Genomic DNA, 11,630 nt, shown 5'->3' with positions numbered 1-11,630 from the left:
AAAAAGAAAAAGAAAAAAAGATTAACAGAGCTAATAAGCATACAATCCCAAACATTTTTGGTATCACACTGTTGCACCTGATCATAATTCAGGAGTAGAGATGTTATTTTCTTTTAAAATTGCATGGACAAGTGATGCATACATCAGTTACAATAGTTGTTATCTTTCCAGACCTCCTAACTCACTGTCTAAACCCCCCTGTTCTATTAATCCAATGATCATAATTGAAGGTGATCAGAAAACCTCTCCAGATGACAGTGGTATTCAAATAGCCAAAAAGTCTGAAGTATCATTGGATCTATATGTCATGGAAAAAAAATACGGTCCATTGAAAATGTTCTGAATCATAGAATGGCCTGGGTTGAAAAGGCCCACAATGCTCATCCAGTTCCAACCCCCTGCTGTGTGCAGGTCACCAACCAGCAGCCCAGGCTGCCCAGAGCCACATCCAGCCTGGCCTTGAATGCCTGCAGGGATGGGGCATCCACAACCTCCTTGGGCAACCTGTTCCAGTGCATCACCACCCTCTGTGTGAAAAAGCTCTCTGCTGAAAGCCGACTCCTAAATTCCTATTGGAGCCCATAGGCAGCTGTTCAGCTCAGAGGAGCAACATGTTTCTCATGGCTTGAATTTCTATTTACAGCACACTGCTTTGGCGTAATTCTGCTGAAATAGTGGAAACTGCACAGTAGGTAAATTCGGACAAGAGGTTGATTTTTGTGTACTAAGTTATTTTGGCAAATTAAAAAGCCTGTTTCGTGATACAAAGCCAAATATTCTGTGATTTAACTATTACTAGCCTCGGGAGAGCTCTGGCTCCATTGCAAAGTGTAACACTGAGAAGGAAGAGAAAGTATGTTCTCCAAAACTGATCTGTAAGGAAGAAGCCCACAACAGGGAATATAAATTCCATCACCAAGTGCAAATCTGAAATAACAGATATTGCTATTATTATTATGCCTCTTCTTTAGTCTGGCTCCACTGCCTCTGAAACAGTAATGGGAACATACGTTGTTAAGCAGTACAGTCCTTTGCTGAACAGCTAGAAGCATCTACAACCTCTCTGTGAAGCACAGAACAGATTAGCCCTTTGCATCCCTGCGGGGAGATTTCTCTCTGTGCTTGCAGTGAGGAGGGTGCCACCTACTGAGCCAGGGAGCTCTGTGTTTCAGTGCTCTGTCTTTTCTTTGGAGGTCTCCCAACCAAGAACTGACTGAGTCCAACCTTGCTCAGCTCAGAAATTTGATGTGATCACAGCCTGCGGCTGTATGGTTGGTGTATTGCAAGCTAATTAACAACATTACATTACTTATCTACTGTTAATTTTTTAGGCTCTTGCTACAAATATCTTCTGCGTACTTAGTTTTACCTTCAGGCTGTTTGCTATCCTCTTGGCGCATTCTATTTTTACAAACATCCTTTGAATACAAAACCCCCTTCTGAAGCAACACTTGCATTTCATACACATGCTGAATCCCCCTCCATTCTCAGCTGGCTCTTTTGAACTACACAGACAAAGAGAAAAATAAAGCACACCATGTACACAAGCAGGAATACTGCAGAGATGACCAACCAGGTGGTCAGGGGAAAGGGTTTTACAGAAAGCAGACGATACCCACAGAATCAGTCCCGAGATGGAAAGCATCGTATTTCCAACAAGCAGGGTGCTGTGATGGTCTGAATATTTTATTACACATCTCTTGTACTTTCACCTTCAAACTATCCATTTTGTCCATTGAGCAATAACATTCAGTATTTTGTTGCCTGAAGTATTCCATTTACAATATACTGTAAGCACTGTGAAAATGTTTCTGTAGAGTTTTATCCTTTTTTTTTTTTACTGAAACGATGCAATTGTAGAGTGGCAGGCTTTAAATATCACTGTCTTCAAAGAGAGAAACTAGATAATCTTGTGTAGGAACAGGCAACAATATGAGTGAAATTACTGGGTTCTGAAAAACTGCAATCCAAGTAAATTCTGGCTAGCCTTCTCAGGTGCTGGTTGAGCTCTGTTTAGGACTAATCCAAAAGAAGATCACATGGAAGATGGGACCCCCTTCCAATTCTTTCAAATAAGCACCAGTAAATCAAACAAGTGTAAGTTCTGCACCCTAGCAGGTACAGAACACATTTATTTTGGAAGTGCTTCTGTATCTGCTCTTGTTAGACAGAAACTAATCACAGTATTATTTTTTTTCCTATCAAGTAAAAAATGCATTACAAATGAGCCACGCCATTTCACGCTCAATAGCTGCTGCACGCATGCTAACGAAAAGGGAAACTTGGCCTCAGCAGAACACAAATGCAGCAAAGAATCTCTTGTCACAGAAGTCAGAAGACTGGAAGATGGATGTACCAAAGCTTGGCCGCCACAAAAGAATAATTATACTGCTCTGAAAGAGCCAAAGCTGAGTTCTCAGAAACCAAACTGCACAAGTAACTGATCAGCTCTTTTAAATGCCTGAACTTCGATTGATTTCCTCTCTCATCCCCCACTCCTACCACTCTACTGCTTCCTTCTCCCCTTTGGTCCTTCTATGTCCTTTAAGTGAGATTTTTCATTTATTCCCCTTTTTCTAGTTACGTTGTGGTTGGACTCAATGATCTTTAAGGTCTTTTCCAACCTATCATTCTATGATGCTTATAACTTCATATGGTCTTCTTTGGTCTGCTATTCCACTACTGGGTGTCAGCTGTATACTAAACTCAATCAGTTAATAACTGATTTTCATGGCTAATTCAGTTAAAGGATTAATATGCACAAGAACAGCCATACTGCTTCAGACCAAAGGTCCATCCAGCCTCCAGGTTAAGAGCAGAAGCCACCGAACCAAGTAGTTATTGGGCTGATCATATTGCTCTGAAATACTCTTCCACAGCCAGCAATTAGGACAGGCATCCCGCAGGCTTCCCAAACTACACGTGGCCTCCACATGCATTCAGTATTTATGGACAGACCCTTATTTCAACAGTTATAATGGTGATTTATTAACCCATCTATACTTAGTGTCATACCTTGTAGCACTCAGATGCTTTGCAAGATAAATTATAACTGACATTTTCAATATATATGAACTCAAAGTACTGAGGCTTTATGTTGCAAGGTTTATGATGTTACACTAATTATCCTTTCTGAAACTTATTACATTTATGAAACTAGTAACATATTTTACAATGAACGTCATAACTAAACCCTGTAAAAATAAGACAAGAAGTTAAAAAGACAGAACCTTACCTCTGACATGAGAGGCTGGCCATTTTTTAACCAGCTGTAGGAAGGGGTTGGTTTTCCTTTTGCCTTGCATTCCCAAAACAAACTGTCATAGAGAGACAGAAAGGCATTTTCGATTTTTTTATCCCATTCAGGGAGTGCTGAAAAGAACATGCAAACCATTTAAGCAGGAGAAAAAATGATTTTGCTGGAAATATGCTGCTGTTAATTAATGAACTGAGCTAAGCTAATTAGTATTTGAGCAAAACATTCACGTTGCCTTACAAGTAAATTCTGCACAACAGATCTCCTGGCATTGAACTTCAGTTAGAAGATGTTAGAAATTAAGTAGTCAAGAGATTCAGTTTAGACATTGTTTTTTATGGCCAAAATTTGCAGAAATGGTTATTTTAGATACCCAGAAGTCTGGACGCTCCTCTCCAGGTTCTATAATCTGTGTACCAAAAGTAGAAAAATCCAAACTATGAGTCAGTAGCTAATCAAATTCACAGATGTAAGTGCTACCCACTGTGTTTTACACAGGTACCTGAGATGATGGTTTTACATCATAGGTTCTTCAGGTATAACTTACAACAGACACTATAAAGGAATTAAGGTTATTCTAAAGAGCTTCTGAACACTTGTGATGCACTGACATAAAGGTATTACTTTATAAAAACAAACAAACAAGCAAACAGAATATGCAAGAATCACAAAGAAGCTCTGTAAATAAACACAGAAGGATGGAGCTGAGGAGGAGTTAGCACGAGGCTGACATACAAAACAGTTGTAATATATTGGTGAATATGAGAGCCAGGGAGAATGACCAATGCCCAGCAGGCTCTGAGATACACCAAAGTCACTGGCAAGTGTGGTTCTACATTGCATCCCCCTGTGTCTCAGGTGAGTGGCTGATGTCTCAGCATCCCATGAAAGATTCTTGGCTAGGTTAAGTCATAAATCTGCAGACTTTTGTGTGCATATACCCCAATTTCTTATATACAGTAATTTCATTTCAGGAAGAGATTTGTTATCTTTTAAGATGAGCAGAACAAGCTTCTAGAAAATAATCATTAAATAAACCTACCTCCATAGCACAACCCTATGGGGATATCCCATGGCTGTGCCCCAACGAATCACCCTGACATTACTACAATGCCAACATTTCACAGGGCATGAAAGTCTACTAAAGACAGACCTCTCCACGCTCCAAAGTTACTCTAATTACATGTTTTCTTTATTGCTCTCAAAGCCTAAGACACATGCACAAAGCAGCATCCAGTGCCCAACAAAGAAACCCTATTTCCTAAAGATGAGCTGCTCACAGAGTGAGTAAAACACAGCAGCACATAAACTAAGAGGAAGTCAATTATGTAGATAATATGCAAGTGCACTCCTAACACGATACAAATTCTTGTGCAAATTATTCACACTTTCTGTTTACATATTTACTATGAACAGCCATTAATTTACAAAGCACAATTAATGAGTATATTCTTTCAAATTGTAACTGATTAAAATTTTGTAGTTGCCTATGTTCTTAACAGTCACGTCCAGGTAGTTTAGTGAACTTACTTTTACTGGAATTCTTTGATATTCTGTGAAAATTAGTGAGCAATGCGTGCATTAAAAGCACATTACAATGTGTACATTAAAAGCAAAGAAATAATTAAATATTCAAAGCAGCAGCAGACTGCTCTATTCCCAGCATAGATCTTGATATTAGCCATGGCAGCAGGAGTGGTAGCTTATTAGCAAAGCTTGCATTGCTTTTTTCGCCAAGGTCTTCTCACCAGATATTAATTGTAGGCACATAGTCTAGCTTTTCTGTAATTCCTTTTTTATTAAGAAGTTTTATTTTTTCTCTTATTTTCAAAGACCCATAAGGTAAGGAAAAGACCTCATATCTCTTACTCACGCACAAACATTGCTTTTTTCCTCGAGTATTAAAAACGGGACTAAACAGTATATAATTTGCTTTGGATACAGTGGAACATCATGCATAACTTGGACCACAGGAAATTAATGCGTAGGATGGGAAGGGAAATGGGAGAACAGTTTCAGAGAAATATTATTGCCTGCTTTTACACAAGGAGGAAGGAGAGGGAGGCAACAAGATGAGTTTCCCCTGCTTTGCCCTCATCAGTTTCTGGAGAAACATTGTTCAGCTAGAATTCATATGAACCAAAATCTCATGAATCCTTCCCTAATCTGCATCAGGGGCAGCACAGTTTTCTGCTGCTGTGAGCTACTGAGAGTAAATCTTTTTGCCTGCCCTTAATGTTTCATGTAAATGTACCAGGGATTTTTTTTTTCTGCTTGGTATTAACCTTTACAACTTCATCATGGCACAGCCCACATTTTCAATCTGAGTTTTAATGCAAAATATCTTTATTTGCTGAGGATATAATTCAGTGAAGGTCACTGCAGACCTGCAATCATTTTTTAATCAGCTTAACCTGAACTACATTTCATATCTCCAGTAAGGGGCTAATAGACTTCATCTACAAAATACATCTGAATGTTATCAGGCCCTGTAGAGAAAAAAAGAAGAAGAAGAAGAAATTAATCAATCTGCTTACCATAGACGAATAATTGACCTCTTGCAATGTTTCTGCCTCGAATGTTTTCTGCAATGCACTCATAAGAGCCTTCATCTTCTTGCTGAACATCTGGGATTTCAAGAACTCCTTTGTTTTTGTCACGTTCGATTTTCTTTGTCAGTGAGCTTCCATCAGACCTCCTCCAGCTGATATTAGGGACCGGGCTAAATAATTATATTTGTTAGAGAAAGAGTGAGCGTTCGTTATAGAAGAAAAGATAATGTGAAATCCCTTTGTAGAATCATATTTCAAAAAAGAAATCATTTCAGTTTCTAAGAGTGATTTGCAGAGGTTCATAAGATTGAGGTTTTATAACTCACCCAACCAATTTAGGGGCACAACCTAACTGTGATGTGAAGCCCTCAATGATTGCTTGTAAAGCCAATTTTTATTTTCCCCACAGTAACTGTGAGAGTTCGGTGAAGGGACAATTCTAGAGATCCAAAAAAACACCACAGAAACACAGAATAATTGACTTGTTTTGGAGAAAACAAATTCCCTCTGGCAATAGAGGTATTTTCACTCCTCAAAGTAGGAAACATTGCACAAGAATTCAAAGAAGCTAAAAAGACCAATAAATCTAGGTATAAAAAATGGGATCTGAAGTATAGGAGGACAGGAAGACAGTTGAGCAAGGAAGTGGGAAGCATGAGAGGCTGAAAGGAGATAGAGTCTAAAGAGAATATTTCTTGTTTCATGTTTTCATTTTCATTTACATTTAGATCAATGTATTCTACATGATAAAAACAGGCAAGTGTAAAGAAGGCTACAAATAATTCTTGGATTCCTGATAATATTATACACCATACAAGCCTCGCTATCGTGATCTATTATGTCACCAGAACACTTTGAAATATTAATAGTGTTGGATTTCACAGTTGCCTTCTGTTACAGCAAACCAAAGTAAGCTGCTTTTTTCTAAGCAAACAAGCAGTGACATTTTGAACAGCTTCTTCCAGTGGTTTTGATTAAGGCTCCATCTATTCCATCGGAAGTAACATCAACAACAAACACTTGGTGCTGAACTTTAAAGCATGACGTCCATAGAAATCAGAAGCTCACGCTGCCCTCACCTATCAGTCCCTGAGGTTTCTGGCCTGCAGCACTGATGTACAAAGCATTTTTAACAGAGACCATAACTGCTCATATTTTGAATTATTTAGGTCCCTGGCTCAAACTCTTTTTTATTGACCAAGGAAATCAAGTCACCAATATGTAATGGAAAAAGTACTTAAACGCTGTAAACTCAGGTCTAGCTCCTGTGCTTTGAGACTAGAGCCCATAGCAAACGCAAATTTGCTTAGCATTATTCCCTACTAGGAACTCTGAAGGGATTGACTGTTTGTCAAACACACCGGTCAGCGTGGTAGAAAGTGCCATCTCCCCCATCAACCTTTGTGTGATGTTTCTCATGCAAAATTTCTCTAAAAAGAGTTTTTTTAGTCATTTAAAAGAAAACTCTCGTGTAGAACAGGCCCATCCCATTGCTGCCATGATCAAGCCAGGAAAACAGCCACAGGTACTCTGCAGCCTCGTGATGGACTGACACAGACCACTGACAACATGAAGGAGAGCGTTGTTGGCTTTAAAACACTACTGCATATTAAACAATGGGTGAATAGCTGCTGTATAATGGAATCCTGCAGTACTCTGAATGCCAGAATCTTAACAGCTTACTTTAAAAGCACCTCTTCTGGATATCTTTTTTTCCCCCATAATTTTTTCCCAGATTAAAAGAAGCTAATGTTTATGCAGGAGAAGGAAAAACAATTAGATATTCATTTATATCCTGCTATCTGAAAATCCCTCATCTAAATATTCCCTATTCTATGAGTTTATTTTCCATAGCATGACCATGAATGAAGGGAAGCCTGCACTGACACGAAAGCCAGAGGCAGGGCTCTGTGGAAAAAGGCCCCTCCGTCAACTTGTCAACTCAAGTTTACCAGAGCTGGCACTGAAAATGTTGTCCTGTTTTCCTTCTCCACACCAGATACTTATAATGACATCCTTGGGGATGATTCAAGACAAACTCTCCTCCTTGTCAGCCCCATCCTTCCTAACAAGGCTGCCTCTGATGCCAGCTGCAGCAAGATGACATAGAAAGCCGAGTTTGGGTTAGCAACTTGACTGTCTTTAAATGCATAATTGCAATAAATACTTTACTGCGCTTTTTTCTTCTGGGAAAGTGTGTGCTGAGCGGCCTAGTTTTGTCAGAATAAGGAAGACATTTGTCAGGAGAGCAGCTCCTCACCAAACTAAAGCTTCAGCAAAGCAGCTGCAGGAGGAGTCATGGCTGGGCCTTTGGTACCATGGGGCTGGAGGAGGTCTGCATTTCTTCGCTGCCTCTGCAATACATCCCTCCTCACCTTAGGGCTTCCAGGAGCTTTAATCACTGTTTTGCAAAAGGCAGGGTTTGGGGTGGTTTCACCTTCTTCCAAAGTCAGTATATACTTTGTTTAAATATATATATACCAGCACTGGTATTACAGGGTGTTTGAAACCTTTCAAGCTGAGAAAATCTGAATGGCTTTAAAAAGAATGAATGTAGAATTTACTTCAATGATTTTGCCTAGCTTCAGAAATACACCCTTGTGAGCTTCTGCAGGATGATGCATGGAGGTTGGAAGTAGATGATATTTAAGGTCTCTTCCAACCCAAGGCATTTTATGATTGTACTTCTCATAACTACTCTATTGAAGGTCATGATCTGACATTCCAACACAGACTGTTAGGTACTTTCCCATGCAGATTTGGGGTGTCTGCTTTTTGTAGTGGTTACTAACAACCAAATTAGATGGAGAATTAAGTAATTGCTTGGGGCTAGGAAGTTTCTGAATGTGTAAAGAAATAATGAGTGTACTTATTTATTACACTTCACAGGCAAGTCTTGCTTTCACCTGAGTAAATAAGAAAACAGTGCATAAATATTCGAGTGTCTCTGTACATAAATCTATAGTATATTTGAAGTCTTCAGAGCATCCAGAAGTACTGAGCTCAGCTACTAGTTTAATTTATACTCTACCATACAGACGGCGGGATCACAAAACCATAAGTTACTAACTTTGAAAGAAAAGGAGATGGAAAATATTTTTTGGTTAGTGACAAGTCTTGTCATACTGAACATCAGATTAATCCCTCCATAGCAATACGCCCCACACCAAGAGGACAGTCCCACTGTCCTGTGGCAGAGGCTCAGCAGTCAGCTCTTGCATGGCACCTGGGCCACAGCTTTAGCCCTGTGCATCTGAGGGCACTTCACAAAAACATTAAATCACAGAATGGCTTGGGTTGGAAGGGACCCCAAGGATCATCAAGTTCCAACCCTCTGCCACAGGTAAGGCCACCAACTGGCTTCAATAATGAAATCTCCAGCTTCAGTAATGAAGACAATGCCTCGTTAAACAAATGCTTCTATTTGACTTGATGTATTACTTTGGAAACAACGAAGAATCCACGTTCTCTGAAATCTGATATCATCTTTCCTTCTCCTGCGGTCACAGGCCATTCACATTAACTCCTGTGAGATTGGCTCTTGCAGAGCTGTCCACTCTTCTCTTAAGGTACAAATTCTCTGGTATTTATTCTATCAGGAATGCGGGCTGAAAGTAGCAAATTTCACTTGTAGTAGAAAAACTGCTTCATATGATATATGGTTTTTAGAATTCTGTGCTTGATCCCTCTACAGCCTCTTGCATAAAATCTTAAAGATGTTTATAAAAGAAGTGAAGCCTGGAGTTGTGATGTCAATTTAGTAAAGATGGTTATTTGGAACCCACTTGTGGCTGCGTTGTATATCTGTACTAACAGCCTCACGAAAAGCTCAGCTCTGAATATCTAAACAATAGGAAGATGTGGCATCTTCCCCTGGAAAGAAAAAAATAGAGTATTTTGGGTTAAAAGAAATCCTGTTTTGTATTATTCAGTATGCTTTCTACAACCTCAGCTACCAATGACCCATCTGCAAGGATTCTGAACAGATTATCTCCTTATCTTAACAAATTAAATGCAGGCACAATTTAATAACTGTGCACAGCCAACACTGAAACTTTTTCTATTAGTACACGAGAAAAAAGTTACTTGAGAAGAAATCTATAGAAAAGCACAGTAAGTCAGCTGAGCTAATCTGTGAGCAACTCCTTCCATGGCATCAGTCCACTCAGACAGTGAGCCATAATTTAGATATATGGCATGATTAATATAGCTTGATCCAAAACATGACTTTTAATACTGGCATAGTATTAAACACTGTCAACATAATGAATCTTATTGCAGAACACAAAGTCTCATCTCTTCTAATAAATTGCCACAGATCGCAGCATCTGAGATGGTCACATTAGTATTTCATATTTCAGTTTTCCCTCTTCAAAGAATTAAGCTATAAAATGGATTTGTGTTCTGTTTGAGTTTTCCATGCCAATCACCATAGAGATGCATGCTACTCACACTCCTTTTGTGCAGCCACATAGCATCACAGTGAGGAATAATTTACTTCTCCAAAGCTGCTATTCACAGTGTCTGTACTACAAGAAGAACTTGCCCAAGCGTTTTGTCCATTTGAGATCCATTCCTCCAAACTGTCTCTCCAGGAATAAACAGCATCTCTTTGGCCTCCCTATATTTATTTTCATCAAACAGGCAAGGGCTGTGTGACATCCGCATTTCCATGCAAAATGCATGAACAGAGCTTTGCAACAGATTGCAGTGGGGAGGACCACAAATGCTTCGTGCCAGTAGGGTGCAGTAAGTGTTGAGCTCCCCAAAAGCATCCTCAAGAGGTGCATGGAATGCACTACCTCTGGGCACCCTATGGTCTGGTTGTGCTTAGTTGGTTGACTTGGAGCTCCCTCAGGTAAAAAGGGCATAAAACTCAGCCTTCGGTCTGGCCTCCTCTACTTGTGTTTTAAATGCAGAAGTGCTTTTTAAGCAACATCCAAGAGGTATGATTTGCTGTTCCGTATAGAAAAGAGATGCTATTTCTCTAAATACCGTGAAAGTACTTTCATTTAAGACTTTTGGAGACCAAAACCGCAGCAGGTTGCCTATAATCTGCCTTAGATGTGAAAGATTTCTGTTATTCAAAGTGCAAGGCAGCAGCAGCTGCCAGCTTTGTCTGAACCAGTGGACTAACAGTATGAATATAGAAAATTATGGATAATGGGAAAGCAGTTCTGAAATCCAAGAGAGATAATAACCGTTAGTGCTTGTGGCAGATCAGAGGTATAGTTCAACAAATGCTGAGCTGAATTGATTTTAACATAAACAGACAATAGTAGAGGCTAGAGTTTTGGTGGAATTGAGGCATGTAAAGGTGCAGATGACCGCATCGCTGCACTTGTGAGTGCCTGACTACAATTGCAAACAGCTGGAGGTAGGAAGCTTAGAGATTGAACACCACCACTAATTACCTACATACCTTTAAAAAGCTGGCCTCACTAATGAGTTACGAGTATTTCACCTGTAATCTGTTTTTCTTGCTTTATTCACATACAAATTTCAGCTCCGAAATAACGCTTTTTCCCCACTGACTGAAAATGTACTTCAAAGCTCTGTTCAGAGAAAAAACTCAGATGAAAAACTGGAGACATCTAATCTGCTAGAAAAGGCTGGAAAGGAGAAATTCTCCAGCACTCTAGCAAGAGCCTTTCCGTCCATACAGCAGGTGCACCTACACAGACAAGAGGTGATGTGTTGGCTGAGATATTTCATTATCCATATCCTTTACACACATTGCCCATACTTATAATGTTGTTAAAACAGCAAAGCTAACATGACCTGTCTTTATCCCTTCATTGGGAAGGCTCTGTTTTGTACGT

At 39.6% G+C, this 11,630-nt stretch overlaps 1 protein-coding gene across 1 annotated transcript in view; it reads right to left on the bottom strand.

Annotated features, from left to right (window-relative positions):
- LOC100541831 (contactin-6) overlaps window positions 1-11,630 on the bottom strand; it is a 104,528-nt gene that overhangs the window by 38,505 nt on the left and 54,393 nt on the right. The window contains exons 7-8 of the mRNA XM_031555620.1: window positions 5,794-5,978; window positions 3,236-3,372 (exon numbers count right to left, since the gene is read on the bottom strand). Of these exons, the coding sequence (XP_031411480.1) occupies window positions 3,236-3,372; window positions 5,794-5,978 (322 nt within the window). The remainder of the gene's footprint in view (window positions 1-3,235; window positions 3,373-5,793; window positions 5,979-11,630) is intronic.

This window comes from Meleagris gallopavo, chromosome 14, assembly GCF_000146605.3.
Source record: "Meleagris gallopavo isolate NT-WF06-2002-E0010 breed Aviagen turkey brand Nicholas breeding stock chromosome 14, Turkey_5.1, whole genome shotgun sequence".
NCBI classification, from domain to species: Eukaryota; Metazoa; Chordata; class Aves; order Galliformes; family Phasianidae; genus Meleagris; species Meleagris gallopavo.
This window is presented reverse-complemented; position numbering and strand designations above follow the sequence as displayed.